Source organism: Nerophis lumbriciformis, linkage group LG12 (assembly GCF_033978685.3).
Source record: "Nerophis lumbriciformis linkage group LG12, RoL_Nlum_v2.1, whole genome shotgun sequence".
NCBI lineage: Eukaryota > Metazoa > Chordata > Actinopteri > Syngnathiformes > Syngnathidae > Nerophis > Nerophis lumbriciformis.
This window is the reverse complement of record NC_084559.2, coordinates 40,706,176-40,727,826: the sequence shown is the minus strand read 5'-3', so window position 1 is coordinate 40,727,826 and position 21,651 is coordinate 40,706,176. Positions and strand designations below refer to the sequence as shown.

At 40.4% G+C, this 21,651-nt stretch overlaps 1 protein-coding gene and 1 long non-coding RNA gene across 2 annotated transcripts in view; one reads left to right on the top strand and one right to left on the bottom strand.

Moving 5' to 3' along the window:
• fam151b (family with sequence similarity 151 member B) overlaps positions 1–7,221 on the bottom strand; it is a 35,881-nt gene extending 28,660 nt beyond the window's left edge. Inside the window, exon 1 of the mRNA XM_061986581.1 lies at positions 7,076–7,221. Coding sequence (XP_061842565.1) covers positions 7,076–7,196 — 121 coding nt within the window. The 5' untranslated portion in view covers positions 7,197–7,221. The remainder of the gene's footprint in view (positions 1–7,075) is intronic.
• Positions 1,379–5,281, top strand: LOC133623359 (uncharacterized). Its single transcript, XR_009817878.2, has 3 exons — positions 1,379–1,522; positions 1,686–1,722; positions 5,145–5,281. It is a non-coding gene; the product is annotated as an uncharacterized lncRNA (long non-coding RNA).
• Positions 7,222–21,651: the final 14,430 nt, after the last annotated feature.

Sequence of the window (21,651 nt, the reverse complement as noted above, 5' to 3'; positions counted from 1 at the left end):
ATCATCCAAACTGGTATAAACGTGTTTGTGTCAATTCTTTTTGCTCTGTTGTTGTCCAAGTCCTCCTTGATTATTCTGCATGGGAAAAAAAGCATAAAAGTTCAACACAAGATCACAATAATCAGTGATAGAAGTGAACATTTTCAAATAACATTCAAATGTACACAAAAAACAGCAATAATCAATATTCACCACATTCTACAGAGGCACTATAGAGAGCCTACTGACCAACAGCATCTCTGTCTGGACTGGAGCCTGCAATGCCTCAGACTGGAAGTCTCTCCAAAGAGTAGTGAGGACGGCGGAAAAGATCATCAGGACTCCTCTTCCTCCTATCCAGGAGATCTCAAAAAGCCGCTGCCTGACCAGGGCTCAGAAAATCTGCAAAGACTCCTCCCACCCCCACCAAGGACTGTTTTCACTGCTGGACTCTAGAAAGAGGTTCCGCAGCCTCCGAAGCAGAACCTCCAGGTTCTGTAACAGCTTCTTCCCTCAAGCCGTAAGACTCTTGAACGCATCATAATTAAATTATCCCCTCAACTCCCCCCAAAATGGATTAACTCGCTGGAATAAAAAAGACAATATAACATACATCAATAAACGTGGACGCATGTGAAAATGTGCAATATATTTATCTGTACAGTAATCTATTTTTTTTTTTTAAATATATATTTCTTTATTTTATATATATATTTGTATATTATTTATATATATTTATTTATTTATATATGCACCTTATTGCTTTTTTTTAAATCCTGCACTACCATGAACTTATGTAAGGAAATTTCGTTCTTATCTGTGCTGTAAAGTTCAAATTTGAATGACAACAAAAAGGAAGTCTAAGTCTAAGTCTAAGTCTATTGGTTCATTGATGCACATGTTTATAGTACTTCAATTTTATGGCCACCCATTAATAGAACATAATTAACTTATTGCGGTTTAAAAAAGTAAATTACAAGATATCGGGCTTTACTTTCAAACGTTGAAAAAAGTTCCGAACACGAAGCTGTCTGCAATGGCCGGATATATGTCTCTCCTTCGGGGTAAAGAGAGGGGCAGAGCACGGAGGTCGCTCAACATTACAGTCGAGGTCTTGTATTTTGACACAAATGTATATCACTTGACATGTCTGCTTTTAGCTGTTTTAAATGAATAAATAAAACTATACTTACATTTTAAGGTGGCTTTTTTGGCTCCGCATAGCGTCTCCGTGTTGAAAATAATTTTCAGAGTTGAGAGTTGAGACACAGCTTGTGTCTCAATTCGGTGGCTGCATCCTTCGGAGTGCGCATTTGTGGAGTGCTGACGTCATCGCGGTGCGCGAAGGCGGTCCCAATTTAAAACATTTCCAAGTGTCCTTCGAATGCAGCCGACAAATGTGTCCTTTTCTGCCATTAGCAGAAAGGTTGCATCCGTGTACACTTCGCGTCCTTTCATATCCCGAGATAATTTACGCTCACAACTCAGAAAAATATTTTCAACATGGCGCGGCTCTATGCGGACCGCGCAGAGCGGCTAATTTGTAAGTATATCTTTGTTTATTAATTTAAAACAGCTAAAAGCAGACACGTCAAGCAGGGGTGACAGTAGTGATATACATTTTTGTTTGAATATGAGATCTCGACTATCGTAATGTGGCGCGTCCTCTTTGCTCTTTCCTCCTCTCTTTACCCCGGCCATTGCAGACAGCTTGGTGCCTGGAGCTTTTTTCAACGTTTGCAAGTAAAGCTTGACATATTTTAATTTACTTTTTTAGACTGCAATAACTTGACTTAATTAAAGCTGCAAGCAGCGTTGGACGGGCCCGCGTATTTGGCAGGTGCTAGTCCTAAGGGTCCCAATACTGTTGTCTACTTGTAGTCGTAAGTGTCCCAATACTTTTGTGAAGTTGTAGTCCCAAGTGTCCCAATACTTTTGTCCATTTTTCGGCTTAAGTGTCCCAATACTTTTGTCTAGTGTACCTACCTTGTCTGCATTGTGTGGGCACGTTGGTGCTTCCTGCTTTTAAGCAGCCATCTTAAAAAAACAGCATTGCAGCAGCATCAGCGCAGCGGGTCTTTGAAGGGTCATAAAATCAAAACCGGAGCAGTTAATTAAAAAGCGCTTCTGTTGTTGTATTCACAAGGGTTCAATGTCTCTCCTGTGTTAGTTTGAAGGCGAAACGACAAACGCGCTCAGAGGAGTTCGTTTTTGAAGGAAGGTGACCGTATTTTTAAAAAAAATTATTTTGAAGGGGGAATAGCAAACATCCTGTTGATTTTTGCTGGGGGTTGTCAATTTATGAAATGTAGGTCTAAGTGAGACCTACATAGAGGTTATTGTTTCATGTCTCTCCGACCTTCCCAGTGGGAGTTACAGGCAGTTGTGTCAGTTTTTTCATCCGAGGAGCAGTTGTTTGTGCGTTTTATAAAAAAATTGCTGTAGAGCACAATTTTTAGATTTGGGGTTAGGATTTTTCATTGGATCACAGTTTTAGCCAGTCCTGATATGTGTGTTCAGTTTGGTGAGTTTTGAAGCATGTTAAGTCAAATCAAATCAAATCAACTTTATTTATAAAGCACATTTAAAATTTACCACGGGGTCAAATTACAGCTCAAAGAGGCAAAAGTGACTGTTTTTAGTACTTTTTTGTCTTGAAGGGGGAATTGCCAACTTCCTGTTGATTTTAGCCTGAAGATGTACAATTATAAAATGTAGGTCTAAGTCAGACCTACATAGAAGTTTTTTTTTCATGTCTCTCCGACCTTCCTAGTGGGAGTTACAGGCAGTGTACTTTTTGTGTTGTTATAGGGGGCGCTAGAGCGCAATTTTAAATTTAGAGGTTCGTTTTCTATAAAAAAGGCAATTTTCGCAGGTGAGTGGGCAGATGTGTGGGTCAAATTTGGTGAGTTTTGAAATATGTTAAGTGGGTCAAATTAGTGCTCGAAGAGGCGGCGGAAAAATAAATAAAGAAAGAAAGAATAATAATAAAGAAAGAAAGAAAGAATAATAATAAAACCTTAGAATAACAATAGGTCCTTATGTCCCATTGCATAAGGACTCCCTGTGGGAGTCCTTTTGCAATGGGCCATTGCGGGCCCTAATTATGTTATATTAATGTCTGGCCGGACTAATGACATATTGTAAACGTGTCATCAACATACCGATATTAGTTAGGGCCCGCAATGGCCCATTGCAAAAGGACTCCCACAGGGAGTCCTTATGCAATGGGACATAAGGACCTATTGTTATTGTAACGTTTTATTATTCTTTCTTTCTTTCTTTCTTCTTCCGCCGCCTCTTCGAGCACTAATTTGACCCACTTAACATGCTTCAAAACTCACCATATTTGACCCACACATCAGGACCTGCGAAAATTGCCTTTTAATAAAAAAAACAAACCCCAAAACTCAAAATTGCGCTCTAGCGCCCCCTAGGAAGAAGAAAAAACTACGCTGCCTGTAACTCCCACTAGGAAGGTCGGAGAGACATGAAACAAAAACCTTTATGTAGGTCTGACTTAGACCTACATTTTTCAATTGTACATCTTCGGGCTAAAATCAACAGGAAGTTGGCAATTCCCCCTTCAAGACAAAAAAGTACTAAAAACAGTCACCTTTGCCTCTTTGAGCTCTAATTTGACCCCCTTAACATGTTTCAAAACTCACCAAACTGAACACACATATCAGGACTGGCTAAAACTGTGATCTAATGAAAAAACCTAACCCCAAATCTAAAAATTGTGCTCTACAGCAATTTTTTAATAAAACGCACAAAAAACTGCTCCTCGGATGAAAAATCTGACAAAACTGCCTGTAACTCCCACTGGGAAGGTCGGAAAGAGATGAAACAAAAACCTCTCTGTAGGTCTCACTTAGACCTACATTTCATAAACTGACAACCCCCAGCAAAAATCAACAGGAATTTTGCTATTCCCCCTTCAAAACAATTTTTTTGTAAAAACCGGTCACCTTCCTTCAAAATCACTTTTGCCTCTTTGAGCTCTAATTTGACCCCCTTAACATGCTTCAAAACTCACCAAACTGAACACACATATCAGGACTGGCTAAAACTGTGATCTAATGAAAAAACCTAACCCCAAATCTAAAAATTGTGCTCTACAGCAATTTTGTAATAAAACGCACAAAAAACTGCTCCTCGGATGAAAAATCTGACAAAACTGCCTGTAACTCCCACTGGGAAGGTCGGAAAGAGATGAAACAAAAACCTCTCTGTAGGTCTCACTTAGACCTACATTTCATAAATTGACAACCCCCAGCAAAAATCAACAGGAATTTTGCTATTCCCCCTTCAAAACAATTTTTTTGTAAAAACCGGTCACCTTCCTTCAAAATCACTTTTGCCTCTTTGAGCTCTAATTTGACCCCCTTAACATGCTTCAAAACTCACCAAACTGAACACACATATCAGGACTGGCTAAAACTGTGATCTAATGAAAAAACCTAACCCCAAATCTAAAAATTGTGCTCTACAGCAATTTTTTAATAAAACGCACAAAAAACTGCTCCTCGGATGAAAAATCTGACAAAACTGCCTGTAACTCCCACTGGGAAGGTCGGAAAGAGATGAAACAAAAACCTCTCTGTAGGTCTCACTTAGACCTACATTTCATAAATTGACAACCCCCAGCAAAAATCAACAGGAATTTTGCTATTCCCCCTTCAAAACAATTTTTTTGTAAAAACCGGTCACCTTCCTTCAAAAACGAACTCCTCTGAGCGCGTTTGTCGTTTCGCCTTCAAACTAACACAGGAGAGAGATTGAACCCTTGTGATTACAACAACAGAAGCGCTTTTTAATTAACTGCTCCGGTTTTGATTTTATGAGCCTTCAAAGAATCGCTGCGCTGATGCTGCTGCAATGCTGTTTTTTTAAGATGGCTGCTTAAAAGCAGGAAGCACCAACGTGCCCACACAATGCAGACAAGGTAGGTACACTAGACAAAAGTCTTGGGACACTTCAGACTACAAGTAGACAAAAGTATTGGGACATTTAGGACTAGCACCTGCCAAATACGCGGGCCCGAACAACGCTGCTTGCAGCTTTAATTATTACTGTTTTTTTGCGGGTTATTTGAAAATGTTTACTTCTATTAATGATATTGTGATCTTGTATTTAACTTTTCTGTTTTTGTTGCTGTGCAGAATAATCAAGGAGGAGGACTCGGACAACAAATGACCAAAAAGAAATGACACAAAACACTTATATACCAGTTTGGATGATCATTTAAAAACAAATTATTTTTTGAACAGATACAAATTAATAAACTCATGTACTGAAATTGTAGTTGTTGTGATTAATTTCATCTGCCTTCATTGCAAATAATTATATGATAATAATAATATTATGCTATCCCAATATTTACTATTACTGGCTATAATGCAACCAAATTGACAAGATTAGAAAATTACCGGTACATCAATTGTGAATCCCATGTAAATAAAGTAAGATCGTGTGGTGTTGCTGTATAGATAGACTGTGAGGTACATGTTCCACTTCAACAAGCATGAAAATAAATCCATCATTAACAAATAATTAGGAATAACAGCTTTTGAATGCTTGTCAACACGTGACACATATCCATGACAACCATCTCCCATGATCGGTCGTCTCTAACCGCAGGAAAATCAGACGGTGCCGGTAGCTATTAAAATGAATAAGGTAAAAAGGTAAAAATAAGGTAAAGGACCAAGAGAACAAGATTCGACATTCTTGTCTTAAGTTAGCCATTTTTTAACCTTGTCCGACTGAGCAGCAGATACGTGACGTAACTGTAAGGGCGGGGACCAGTGCCGGCCCAAGCCTCCATGGGGCCCTAAGCAAAATTTGATTTTGGGGCCCTCTATTTCTGCCAATAATATTGATTGATCATTCACACACCTACTATAAACTCATTGCGGCTCTGGCAGTGTTGTTTACATTATTGTCAGCCTGGCATGTCTTTACAAATGACATGTCATTTATAAAGATATGGGGGTGGCCCAGTTAAGAACATAAATAATACCAATGAATGAACGAATGATGTCCAGAGTGCCACATATGGTTCCTAATCTTAAAATGTAGAAAACATTCAGCTACAAGAGTGGCCTGGGGTTGAACAGTCCAAGTGATAAAGCTTTGTATTTACAGTAAAAGTGTCATCTTGTCTCATCAGTCTTGTACATATTAGTCTTTAATTACTAGTTTATATTTTTAGTTAATTGTTCATATTTAATGTTTACTTTGTACAAAGAGAGCGCAGTCTACTGAAGTTAAATTCCATGTGTGTTAAACATAACTGGACAATAAAGCTGATTCTGATTCACTTTATTATTTTGGTAACAAAAACCTGAAACAGCAATGTGCAAAAATGTTGACCTAAAATTGTGTTTTTGTACAATAATATATCTTTGATCATTTAGAAATCATCAGTCAGATTTGTACATGGAAAAAAATAAAAAATAATAATTTTTTGTTAATTGCTTTTGGGGGCCCCCTGGTGGCCGCGGGGCCCTAAGCAAGCGCTTAGTAGGCTTATGCCTTGGGCCGGCTCTGGCGGGGACAACTGACATGACTAGGAAGTGTCCCGAAGGCTAGACTATCCCAATTCATATCGCTCAAGCCACTGCTGGAGGACTCTCGCTAGGACCCACACTTTGTCGACCGCATAGGCTGGGTCCTTCGAAGGATGCAGACCCTGAATTGGGACACAGCTACACCACAACGTATCAACGTTTGCATAACCATTTTAGCTCCGGGTACCAATAGAGAAACCTTGACTTTCCTGGTTAGGTTCCGACCTCGGGGTTTTACAGTTGAAACTTCCAAACAGGAAATCAGAAATTCCCACTTCCCAGTACAAGTAGAACGCAAACTCATTTGGCTGTATTTTATATTCATGTTTTGTTTTACATATATGTGTGTAGTTTCTCTCTCGTGATCGGAGCAGGATCTTAAACGTTGGTTCAGCACGCCAGGTGATTAATTTAGTTTATAACTCTTTGTTGGCTATGGCGTCATTTCCAGCTCGGCTTCCAAATTCTGAGGTAAATAGAACGCAGCATATTTAGTAAAAAGAAAAGAAAAGATGACGTACCGTTAAGAGCCTTGTTCAGTCTGCTCCTGCTATTGACTGCATGACACCAAATAATCTGCGACGCGTCATTTTTCTTTATTTGACTGCAATTGCGAAAATATTCGACCGCCTGTTCACACATTATCAACGTATAGTACAGTCCAATATCACGCCCATGCAACAGGATTTAGACTGGCATGACTCATAGAGGGGTATGTAATAAGAAAAACAGAATCAAATTTGATAAATCCTTATAATGGATGGATATAATGGATTCGTACGATTTAAATATATGCATTCTTATAAGGTGTGACTCAAGTACTTTGGGCTTTTTTGTTTTACGCAAATATTCAACAACAACAATTAAAAACGAACTCGCATATATTCCCCTTCAATTGCAGGAGAATGGTTCAGTCCTGTCCGGCTGATGACGTAGAAATCAAACACATCCTGGTTGTGTCACGTGTTATCATGTTTACACTGACGTCATGACGGAAGACATCTGCCGTTGGACCGCCAAAGAGAAACTTGAACGAATATCAGATATTCCCTAAGGTTAAAGAATTACAATTGAAAATTACTAATGGAACGTACTGTGTTCCATGGCATGGTCACCAGAGGTGGGACCAAGTCATTGTTTTGCAAGTCACAAGTAAGTCTCAAGTCTTTGCCCTCAAGTCCGAGTCAAGTCCCGAGTCAAGACAGGCAAGCCCCAAGTCAAGTCCAAAGTCAAGACTGGAAAGTCTCAAGTCAAGTCCTAAGTCCTGCATTTTGAGTTTCGAGTCCTTTCAAGTCCTTTTAACCACAGACTAATATATTAACACAGATTGTGTATGCTTTTCAAACGCTGTATTTATTTATTAAAACAAGTGCATTTTAAATTGCAGGAAAGAAAATTGTGCTGACATTGCACTTTATAATAGCACTATTAACCAGTCATTTTAAACATTAACTCATTCCTTTACAGAACAAACACATTGAAAAATAAAGTGCAAATGTACTTATTTGTACAAAAGTGTTAACATTGAAAAAACATGACATATACGTGAACATAACAAAAAAGTTGTACTTTTTATATGTCAGGGCCCTATGCTGCATTGCAATTGCAAAAGACCAAATTAGCCAAGAGTCTGTCAGTCATTTGTGCACGATGGGGGCGTAGTATGATGCCACCATGAAAACTCGCTCCACTGGAGCACTGGAGGCAGGCACTGCCAAGACTCTCGTGGCCACTCGGAACAGTGAAGGAAGAGTCTTAATGTTCAATGCCCAGAACAAAAGGGGAGAGAGAGTTGTTTTGGGTTGGTGCACTACTTGTAAGTGTATCTTGTGTTTTTTATGTTGATTTAATTAAAAAAAGAGGAAAAAAAAAAAATTATTTCTTGTGCGGCCCGATACCAATCGATCCACGGACCAGTACTGGGCCGCGGCCCGGTGGTTGGGGACCACTGAGGTAAACAACCAACAGTATGTCAGAAAGCTAGCTAAAACGGTACACATATTCATAATATAGTATACATTTTAACTGACCTTTATTTTACTATTTTTGTCTTTTTTTAGGTGGCTAAAATACGCGGTGCTGCTGACCGCCGTCTAACATTACGTGTGATATATTGACTAACGTAACCCTGCTTAAAAAAAACTCACTGAACAAAAAGTATGAATAAGGTAGTGAACTGCAACAGATTCGCATGTTTGCAATAACGTTATAACGTTAGCAGTGAGTTTACAGCCTCACTGATTTAACTACACAGCAAATAAAAGTCACGTTACTTAGCCAATAAACGTTATCTTACATTCAAAACTTACCCTTCTTTGTGCAACTTCAAATGCCGGACGAAGTTGGAAGTTGTTGCCTCTCCATCAGTAATTTTCGAACCGCATGTGTTGCATACTGCAAACCGTTTTGTGTTGACCACCTCGTAATTTTTATACCCAAACAAAATTATTTTAGGTATCATTTTTTGTTCACTGGCGTGTGGTTTGGACATGTCTTCTTCGTTGGTTGTCCTGCAATTTGATTGGATGAATGCTGTGTGATGAAAACAAAGTAGATCTAATTTGATTGGCTGTTGTACTGAGACCACACCAGCTGACACACGCAACGCTGATAGACAAGTACACAATTAAAAAATACGGAGCGCTCCCGAATAACTTTTTCATCTTTGGGTTTTGGGGAAAGTAGCAAGTCATGTCAAGTCATGTCAATTCAAAAGGCTCAAGTCCAAGTGAAGTCACAAGTCATTGATGTTAAAGTCTAAGTCGAGTTGCAAGTCTTTTTACATTTTGTCAAGTCGAGTCTAAAGTCATCAAATTCATGACTCGAGTCTGACTCGAGTCCAAGTCATGTGACTCGAGTCCACACCTCTGATGGTCACATAACAAAAGTTATGTGATCTTTTGAAACGAAAATTTAACATTATGGTTGACATTATGTTTGTTATTATCTGTAATGCTCTACAAGATGTAAATCATTTATTTTTGGATTGTGATACATAACATTTATTTTGGGAGGAGAGCAGAGATTGGCTGAATGACAATTTACCATACCATTCGTTTGTGTGAGTTTGTGCCATATAAATATTTGTTTGTGCCTTTACGTTTTTTTTTTAAAATTATTCTAAAATGTATTTTCTTACTATGACTAAATCCACCCCTTGTCTAAATGTATACATGTGAATTTGTGAATAATAACACATTCATAAAATAAAAACTATAACCGACAAAAAATGTTGCAGCACAAATGTAACAAACATTTAGGACAAGTTTGGGGAGATTTTGACAAAGTGGCAGAGCTATTTATGAAAAATAAAATGTTAATAACAAAAACTATAATAGTTACACCCCAAAAAATGTACAGCACAAACGTTTGGGACAAGTTTGGGGAGATTTGGACAAGGTGGTGGGAAGGTTAATTATGAATAATAACACTTTAATAATATACAAATTATAATAGTTAACACACAAACTGTAAGATATACATTTTTTAAACATAAACATAGCACAAACGTTTTGGACAAGTTTGGGGAGATTTTGACAAGGTGGGGGCGCTGGAAGTTATGGATAATAATATGTCAATAACATAACAACTATAATAGTTAACATACATATTGTAATAGTTAGGTTTAAAAAATTGCAGCACAAATGTATCGAAAACATTTGAGACAAGTTTAGGGAGATTTTGAGGAGTTTGGGGGCTGGATGACAATTACAAGTCAGAAAATATATTTCAGAATAAGGTGGAATATTCTCAAGATTCCTGAATCTCTGCAATGAAGGCAGCAAAATGGTGATAAACAACAGTAGTCGCAATCTGTACAAATGTCTTCTACGAAGGATTTTCTCGTCTGTTCTAAAAAAACACCTGGCAAAAGCATGGTAATGTTGCAGAATAAAAACTGCATTTATATCAAATGTTTAGGGTCTTTTGAAAGGAATTTACTGCGATTACTCATGATTAATCGAAATACAAGAGTGTGATTTATCTGAGTAAAAAATTGAACCATAGCACAAAAAATAAAGCAATGATAGTTGTTTTTGATAATATAACCATATGGTTTGAGTCAGTATCCATACTGTATGTCTAACAGTCACCACGGTCTTACTGAGCTTCCTCTCCATACCACCAGATGGCGCACAATCCCTGCTGTTACTCAAACACAATCAGTGACATGGTTGTTGACAGGAAGTAGCCACTAAATGTTGACAGAACGCCGACATAAACTATCGGTAGATGTTATTATCGTTACAAAAAAGTCAGGGTTGAACATTTGTCAGTGAACGCAGCATTTTACCTTTAACAACAGACCTGGAATGATATCCTGCTCACTGAATGCTATCTACAACACAGGTGTCCACATTTCTTCCATAGAAGGACAAATGGATATTCTCCGCATTTTGTCTGTTGAACACACCAGAAGCAACAAAATGGACATAAAGATTATGGAGGGTCAAATGGGACACAATTAAATCTGTTAAGAATTAAATGTGTCATTAATTCTAATTGGAATGAAATGTGGTATTAAATGTGTCATTTAATCATATATAATTATTGATTTTTTTATTCCATTATTTAATCAAGACCTCACTAAACTATCCCAATCTCTACCGCGTTTGTGGTTTGGTCAAGAACTTACTGAGTTCCTTTTTAGCATGACCCCAACATGCAGAGACGGCAGGCGGAATGCAGGTAAAAAGTATATTTCCTGAACAAAAGGAAAGGAGTGCAGCGAGGGAGTGCACTTGTGGAGGTAGCAAAAGTAAAGCAAAGCAATGCAGGTACAGCAAGCAAAATAATAGAAGATGCGATTCATGGCTCTTTGAAGGGAGCCTGATTTTGAGGAGCTGTTCCTGTAAAATACTTTTTCTTTCTTTTTTTTTCTTTAAAACTTGTTTTTAATTAAGGAAACAATCATAGTATAATTTATAAGATAAGATGTGGACCATAATAATTGAAATGTATATTACTCTATGGGTGGAAATTATTCTGAAATATTAATTGTCTTTTAATAAAATAACCAAACTGCAAAAATCAAAATTGCGCTCTAGCGCCCCCTAGGAAAAAAAAAAACTAGACTGCCTGTAACTCCCACTAGGAAGGTCGGAAAAACATGAAACAAAATCCTCTATGTAGGTCTGACTCAGACCTAACTTTCATAATGGTACATTTTCGGGCTAAAATCAACAGGAAGTTGGCAATTCCCCCTTCAAGACAAAAAAGTACTAAAACCAGTCACTTTTGCCTCTTTGAGCTGTAATTTGACCCCCTTAACATGCTTCAAAACTCACCAAACTGAACACACACATCAGGACTGGCTAAAACTGTGCTCTAATGAAAAAACCTAACCCCAAATTTAAAAATTGTGCTCTACAGCAATTTTTTTATTAAACGCACAAAAAACTGCTCCTCGGAAGATAAAAATTACAAAACTGCCTGTAACTCCCACTGGGAAGGTCGGAGAGACATGAAACAAAAACCTCTCCGTAGGTCTCACTTAGACCTACATTTCATAAATTGAGAACCCCCAGCAAAAATCAACAGCAAGTTTGCTATTCCCCCTTCAAAACAATTATTTTGTAAAAACCGGTCACCTTCCTTCAAAAACGAACTCCTCTGAGCGCGTTTGTCGTTTCGGCTTCAAACTAACACAGGAGAGAGATTAAACCCTTGTGCATACATTAACAGAACAGTTTTTTTTATAACTGCTCCGGTTTTGATTTTATGACCCTTCAAAGACCCGCTGCGCTGATGCTGCTGCAATGCTGTTTTTTTAAGATGGCTGCTTAAAAGCAGGAAGCACCAACGTGCCCACACAATGCAGACAAGGTAGGTACACTAGACAAAAGTCTTGGGACACTTCAGACTACAAGTAGACAAAAGTATTGGGACACTTAGGACTAGCACCTGCCAAATACGCGGGCCCGTCCAACGCTGCTTGCAGCTTTAATTTATTGTTGTGTTTTCATTGTAAACATTCCATAAGGCAGTGGCATATTTCAATGTTTTATTTTTAACAGGTACATCTCTATTTAAAATTTTCCCTCACCCAAAAAACTTTGTAGCAAGAGCATTTGAACAATACATGAAACATTCACAAATAACAAGTAAGAATAAAATTGGATGCCTAAATATAAGAATTAGGAGATAAAAAATGTGAGTACAAAATTGTACTACCATACCTGGGGTGTGTATGCTTGAATTACTACATATCAGAACTGTGTCCAAATAAAATTAATAAATACATATAATAAAAAATAAATGCTAAACAGAATGCAATGCAATGATCGAGCTCTGAACAAAGGACATTCTGATCGGCAACCAGGAACAGGTGTGTCCACCTGGTTGCTAATCAGATACAGGTGTGGGTGCCAGTGCTCAGTGGCAGACAATGGAAGCACACAGGAAATGGAAACTAAAAAATAGCACTGGGATGGAAATAAGACCAAAACATTAAAATAACAGATGGGTTGCAATCATGGGAACAAGAGGCACATCCAGGTTTCAGGCGATTGTCTAAGCCCTGTTAGATGCTGTTTATTTACCTGCATCAGTGCAGATTTAGGCTTATTCTGAAATGTTTAGAAGCAAATATAGAAGTTAAAATGGGATGGAGTGAATTTTCACACTCCTAAGATAAATATGTTTTAAAAAGATTTAAACCATTTATCATCACCAAGAGGTTATTGCCAACTCACTTCATTCGACACTCACGGTATTTAGAGGATAAAAGATTGGAGGCCCATCATGTCTTTACATCTGAGGGGTCCACAAATTAAGCATTAATCCATGTTGGATTTATTCGTGTATCGCTAAGTATTGTATTTGATTGACATAACGAGTACCGTGCTGTTGTGATCGTGGCGCTAATGAGAAAAAGGATATGATTTTTTGCAGTTGATTTTTGCTACTAATATTACACTAATCTACAATTCATGTCTGCAGTTGTTTTTACGATGTGAAGTTCATAATTATTTAGTTATGGGTGTCCCATGATGTTTTCAATGTTTTCTAACGATATCAAGATTCAGTAAATGCTGTTGAGCCTAGAGATTTATTCATCTAGTTTTTAAATACAATTAAGTATATTTTCTTGATGCTAACAAATATCACCAAAGACTCTATAATGTTTTCATCCGCCTTGAATAAAACACTTTGCTTTCCTGCACAACAACAACTCAGCTTTAAGTTTCTGTTATTAAAAAATCGACAACGAAAATACGGTAAATTGGACATACAATTACAATATTTAATACTAGGACTTAACATGACGTTAGTCTAATTGCACAACCATATTTAGGCATTGCAATCACAAAAGAATACAAACTACTGCAATCTCTTGTCCTTTCTTGTGTGGTGATGGGTCAAATGCAGAGGATAATCTCACCACACCTATTGTGTGTGTGACAATCATTGGTACTTAAGTTTATGTTTAGTTCTGCTCTCAAACACTAGGAATATAGTAGAGAATAAACTGAAATGCATCACAGAACATTTCTCAAACAAATCAAATGTTTAAACATTTTACAAAGTGATCACTGCAGACATGAGCATGGTCCGATTGTATTCCACAAGATGATGAAAGTGATATCTTTAAGAGCCATTTCCTTCGACACACTCCCCCCCCGACTTTATTACCTTTATGAACGACTTCTTTCGGGACTCTATGAAATCTTTTCTATCCCTCTATGTATGTATGTATGTATGTATGTATACATATATATATATATATATATATATATATATATATATATATATATATATATATATATATATATATATATATATATTATATATATATATATATATAGCTGCCACCTTAACGTGGTAGAGGAGTTTGCGTGTCCCAATGATCCTAGGAGCTATGTTGTCCGGGGGCTTCTATGCCCCCTGGTAGGGTCTCCCAAGGCAAACTGGTCCTAGGTGAGGGATCAGACAAAGAGCAGCTCGAAGACCTCTATGAAGAACACAAACAAAGGATCCAGATTTCCCTCGCCCGGACGCGGGTCACCGGGGCCCCCTTCTGGAGCCAGGCCCGGAGTTGGGGCACGATGGCGAGCGCCTGGTGGCCGGGCCTGTCCCCATGGGGCCCGGCCGGGCATAGCCCGAAGAGACAACGTGGGTCTCCCCTCCAATGGGCTCACCACCCATAGCTGGGGCCATAGAGGTCGGGTGCAGTGTGACCTGGGCGGCAGCCGAAGGCAGGGGACTTGGCGGTCCGATCCTCGGCTACATAACCTGGCTCTTGGGACGTGGAACGTCACCTCGCTGGGGGGGAAGGAGCCTGAGCTAGTGCGTGAGGTGGAGAAGTTCCGGCTAGATATAGTCGGACTCACTTCGACGAACAGCAAGGGCTCTGGAACCAGTTCTCTTGAGAGGAGCTGGACTCTCTTCCACTCTGGCGTTGCCGGCAGTGAGAGGCGATGGGCTGGGGTGGCAATTCTTGTTGCCCCCCGGCTGAAAGCCTGCACGTTGGAGTTCAACCCGGTGGACGAGAGGGTAGCTTCCCTCCGCCTTCGGGTGGGGGGGACGGGTCCTGACTGTTGTTTGTACTTACGCGCCAAGCGGCAGCTCAGAGTACCCACCCTTTTTGGATTCACTCGAGGGAGTACTGGAGAGTGCTCCCCCGGGTGATTCCCAGAGGTGGGACCAAGTCATTGTTTTGCAAGTCACAAGTAAGTCTCAAGTCTTTGCCCTCAAGTCCGAGTCAAGTCCCGAGTCAAGACAGGCAAGCCCCGAGTCAAGTCCAAAGTCAAGACTGGAAAGTCTCAAGTCAAGTCCTAAGTCCTGCATTTTGAGTTTCGAGTCCTTTCAAGTCCTTTTAACCACAGACTAATATATTAACACAGATTGTGTATTCTTTTCAAACGCTGTATTTATTTATTAAAACAAGTGCATTTTAAATTGCAGGAAAGAAAATTGTGCTGACATTGCACTTTATAATAGCACTATTAACCAGTCATTTTAAACATTAACTCATTCCTTTACAGAACAAACACATTGAAAAATAAAGTGCAAATGTACTTATTTGTACAAAAGTGTTAACATTGAAAAAACATGACATATACGTGAACATAACAAAAAAGTTGTACTTTTTATATGTCAGGGCCCTATGCTGCATTGCATTTGCAAAAGACCAAATTAGCCAAGAGTCTGTCAGTCATTTGTGCACGATGGGGGCGTAGTATGATGCCACCATGGCTGAAAACTCGCTCCACTGGAGCACTGGAGGCAGGCACTGCCAAGACTCTCATGGCCACTCGGAACAGTGAAGGAAGAGTCTTCATGTTCAATGCCCAGAACAAAAGGGGGAGAGAGTTTTTTTGGGTTGGTGCACTACTTGTAAGTGTATCTTGTGTTTTTTATGTTGATTTAATTAAAAAAAAATTAAAAAAAATATATATTTCTTGTGCGGCCCGATACCAATCGATCCACGGACCAGTACCGGGCCGCGGCCCGGTGGTTGGGGACCACTGAGGTAAACAACCAAAAGTATGTCAGAAAGCTAGCTAAAACGGTACACATATTCATAATATAGTATACATTTTAACTGACCTTTATTTTACTATTTTTGTCTTTTTTTAGGTGGCTAAAATACGCGGTGCTTCTGACCGCCGTCTAACGTTACGTGTGATATATTGACTAACGTAACCCTGCTTAAAAAATCACTGAACAAAAAGTATGAATAAGGTAGTGAACTGCAACAGATTCCCGTGTTTGCAATAACGTTATAATGTTAGCAGTGAGTTTACAGCCTCACTGATTTAACTACACAGCAAATAAAAGTCACGTTACTTAGCCAATAAACGTTATCTTACATTCAAAACTTACCGTTCTTTGTGCAACTTCAAATGCCGGACGAAGTTGGAAGTTGTTGCCTCTCCATCAGTAATTTTCGAACCGCATGTGTTGCATACTGCAAACCGTTTTGTGTTGACCACCTCGTAATTTTTATACCCAAACGAAATTATTTTAGGTATCATTTTTTGTTCACTGGCGTGTGGTTTGGACATGTCTTCTTCGTTGGTTGTCCTGCAATTTGATTGGATGAATGCTGTGTGATGAAAACAAAGTAGATCTAATTTGATTGGCTGTTGTACTGACAGCTCACCAGCTGACACACGCAACGCTGATAGACAAGTACACAATGAAAAATACGGAGCGCTCCCGAATAACTTTTTCATCTTTGGGTTTTGGGGAAAGTAGCAAGTCATGTCAAGTCATGTCAATTCAAAAGGCTCAAGTCCAAGTGAAGTCACAAGTCATTGATGTTAAAGTCTAAGTCGAGTTGCAAGTCTTTTTACATTTTGTCAAGTCGAGTCTAAAGTCATCAAATTCATGACTCGAGTCTGACTCGAGTCCAAGTCATGTGACTCGAGTCCACACCTCTGGTGATTCCTTTGTTCTACTGGGGTACTTCAACGCTCATGTTGGCAACGACAGTGAAACCTGGAGAGGTGTGATTGGGAATAATGGCCGCCCGGATCTGAACCCGAGTGGTGTTTTGTTATTGGACTTTTGTGCTCGTCACAGATTGTCGATAACAAACACCATGTTCAAACATAAGGGTGTCTCCTATTTCTGGGGCTGAGGTTGCCGAGGTAGTTAAAAAGCTCCTCGGTGGCAAGGCCCCGGGGGTGGATGAGAGCCGCCCGGAGTTCCTTAAGGCTCTGGATGTTGTGGGGCTGTCTTGGTTGACAAGACTCTGCAACATCGCGTGGACATCGGGGGCGGTACCTCTGGATTGGCAGACCGGGGTGGTTGTTCCTCTCTTTAAGAAGGGGAACCGGAGGGTGAGTTCCAACTATCGTGAGATCACACTCCTCAGCCTTCCCGGTAAGGTCTATTCCGGTTTACTGGAGAGGAGGCTACACCGGATAGTCGAACCTCGGATTCAGGAGGAACAGTGTGGTTTTCGTCCTGGTCGTGGAATTGTTGACCAGCTCTATACTCTCGGCAGGGTCCTTGAGGGTGCATGGGAGTTTGCCAAACCAGTCTACATGTGCTTTGTGGACTTGGAGAAGGCATTCGACCGTTTACCCCGGGAAGTCCTGTGGGGAGTGCTCAGAGAGTATGGGGTAACGGACTGTCTTATTGTGGCGGTTCGCTCCCTGTATAATCAGTGTCAGAGCTTGGTCCGCATTGCCGGCAGTAAGTCGGACCTGTTTCCAGTGAGGGTTGGACTCCGCCAAGGCTGCCCTTTATCACCGATTCTGTTCATAACCTTTATGGACGGAATTTCTAGGCGCAGTCAGGGCGTTGAGGGTATCTGGTTTGGTGGCTGCAGGATTAGGTCTCTGCTATTTGCAGATGATGTGGTCCTGATGGCTTCCTCTGGCCAAGATCTTCAGCTCTCGCTGGATCGGTTCGCAGCCGAGTGTGAAGCGACTGGGATGGGAATCAGCACCTCCAAGTCCGAGTCCATGGTTCTCTCCCGGAAAAGGGTGGAGTGCCATCTCCGGGTTGGGGAGGAGATCTTGCCCCAAGTGGAGGAGTTCAAGTACCTCGGAGTCTTGTTCCCGAGTGGGGGAAGAGTGGATCGTGAGATTGACAGGCGGATCGGTGCGGCGTCTTCAGTAATGCGGACGCTGTATCGATCCGTTGTGGCAAAGAAAGAGCTGAGCCGGAAGGCAAAGCTCTCGATTTACCGGTCAATCTACGTTCCCATCCTCACCTATGGTCATGAGCTTTAGGTTATGACCGAAAGGACAGGATCACGTGTACAAGCGGCCGAAATGAGTTTCCCCCGCCGGGTGGCGGGGCTCTCCCTTAGAGATAGGGTGAGAAGCTCTGTCATCCGGGGGTAGCTCAAAGTAAAGCCGCTGCTCCTCCACATCGAGAGGAGCCAGATGAGGTGGTTCGGGCATCTGGTCAGGATGCCACCCAAACGCCTCCCTAGGAAGGTGTTTCGGGCACGTCCGACCGGTAGGAGGCCACGGGGAAGACCCAGGACACGCTGGGAAGACTATCTCTCCCGGCTGGCCTGGGAACGCCTCGGGATCCCCCGGGAGGAGCTGGGCGAAGTGGCTGGGGAGAGGGAAGTCTGGGCTTCCCTGCTTAAGCTGCTGCCCCCGCGACCCGACCTCGGATAAGCGGAAGAAGATGAATGGATGGATGGAGATATATATATATATATATATATATATATATATATATATATATATATATATATATATATATATATATATATATATATATATATATATATATAATGTGTGTATATATATATATATATATATATATATATATATGTATGTGTGGGAAAAAAAAATCACAAGACTACTTCATCTCTACAGGCCTGTTTCATGAGGGGGTTCCCTCAATCATCAGGAGATTTTAATGGGAGCATTCACATACCATGGTTTATATAGGGCACAGAGTGGGTGGGTACAGGCTGGTGTAGGGGTGTGGTGATTGGCTCATGTGTTACCTAGGAGGTGTTTCCGTCTGTGGCGGCATGCTGATACAATTTCGCTGCGCTTGTTGAGGGATGACAGGTCTGGACGGTATATGATAAACAGTTTCTCTTTCAAGCATAGTCCAGAAACTGTTTATCATATACCGTCCAGACCTGTCATCCCTCAACAAGCGCAGCGAAATTGTATCAGCATGCCGCCACAGACGGAAACACCTCCTAGGTAACACATGAGCCAATCACCACACCCCTACACCAGCCTGTACCCACCCACTCTGTGCCCTATATAAACCATGGTATGTGAATGCTCCCATTAAAATCTCCTGATGATTGAGGGAACCCCCTCATGAAACAGGCCTGTAGAGATGAAGTAGTCTTGTGATTTTTTTTCCCACACATACATATATTGCGCTCTACTACGGTATCGAGCACTATTTTTTGGATAACCTTATTAAGATATATATATATATATATATATATATATATATATATATATATATATATATATATATATATATATATATATATATATATATATATATATATATTAACTATGAACAATAAAACACTGAATATTGACAACATATGAACGTCCCACCCTCTCTTGATCGACATATTTTACAATCAAGCGAATCGCAACAAAAATGCAACAAACACAGCGAAATAAATATACAATGTGAAATATCATTAAGCTTTAGAACTTTGTTGTAAAAATCTCCTTCCGTGTCTGTCCCTGACACGTTAACCACGCTATACTGTTGGATAAGCCCAGAGCAATCGGATTTGATAAAACCTCATCGAGCTGGATGCAATCTTACTTGGAGGGGAGGAAACAGGTGGTAGAGGTGAACAGCACCGTGTCCCCCCTCTCAGTAAGCTGTGGAGTCCCCCAAGGCAGTATATTAGGGCCTTTACTGTTCCTAATATACATAAACGACATGTCATCAGCATGCGACTGTGAATTGTTCCTGTTTGCGGATGACTCGTTCCTGCTGGTATCCGGCAAGGACAAGTCACAGGTGGAGAAAATCCTCAGTGCTGAACTCTGTAGAATTTGCACTTGGCTCCCTGACAACAAGCTATCCATACATTTGGGTAAAACGGAATCCATCCCTTTTGGGTCCCACATCAACCTTAAGAAAGTCAGTGACTTCACTATAAAAGTGGGTGACATTGTTATCACCAGGAAAGATGAGGTCACCGACTGAGGTTCCATTCTAGAGGCTAATCTTTCCTGTGATAAAATGGCAACCAAGGTAGTCAAAAAGGTCAACCAACAAACGAGATTTCTATACAGAATCTCCTCTCTGGTCAACAAAGGCACCATGAAAATTCTAGCGGGAACTCTCGTTCCACCCTTTTTCGATTACGCATGCACCTCCTGGTACCCTAGCACCTCCAAAACCCTCAAATCTAGACTCCAAACATCCCAGAACAAGCTAGTCAGATTACTTCTAGACCTCCACCCCAGATCACACCTCACTCCTACCCACTTATCCAAAGTGGGCTGGCTCAGGGTGGAGGACAGAGTAAAACAACTTGCACTGAGCCTAGTCTATAACATCCGCTACACCTCCCTGATACCGAAGTACATGTCAAACTACTTCCATAACGTAAATGACTGCCATAACCACAACACCAGGGGGAGCTCCACTAACCACGTTAAACCCAGATTCCGATCTAACAAAGGTCTTAACTCATTCTCCTTCTATGCCACATCAATATGGAATGCACTAAAAGAACACCTCCAGGCAACTTCAACCCTAAACTAACACCTTACCTCTTCCACATCCCTCCTCCCCGGATTGTAAATAATCAAATGTAAATAATCAAATGTAGATACTTGTTCTTATGCTTTCTGATCTCTGTCTCTATGTCCACTACTTGCTGTACATATCCTACCAAGTCAGACCTACGCTGTTTCAATGTCCTTTTCTCTGATGATGCAATTGTTGATGACTGAAGTGCTGATATCAACCAAACCTAACCCCCCTCCCCCCACCCCCACATCTCACACCCCGGATTGTAAATAATGTAAATAATTAAATGTATATACTCTGATGATTAACTTGTGTGATGACTGTATTATGATGATACTATATATCTGTACCATGAATCGATTTAAGTGGACCCCAACTTAAACAAGTTGAAAAACTTATTCGGGAGTTACCATTTAGTGGTCAATTGTACGGAATATGTACTGTACTGTGCAATCTACTAATAAAAGTTTCAATCAATCAATCAAAAAGACACCCGCATTTCAGGCTGGCCACTCTGGAAACGTTTCCCACCCACACTGCTTGGTGCCTCGTCTGAGCTGCTGTGACGTAGATTACCATAGTAACTAATTAGATTACCATAGTAACTAGTACATCATGTAAAAGTGCAGATTCCAACCGTTGAAAGACTTTGTATAGTTCAAGACTTGCGGTCATTTGAAACCATCACTGCACATCTTAATGGCAGCTACAGTTTCCATCTTAAAGATCTAAAAAAATAATTTGGGAATGTCCGGCAGGCCAGATTGAAAAGCTTAACGGGCCGCATGTGACCCCCGGCCGGGCCTTAATTTGCACAGGTCTGGTCTATTTGAATGACTGTAACACCCAAGAACAGAACAGCAATACGACATTTTCTGTTCAAACTATACACTCACACTCACTTGTTTTAATGCTACGCTCAAGC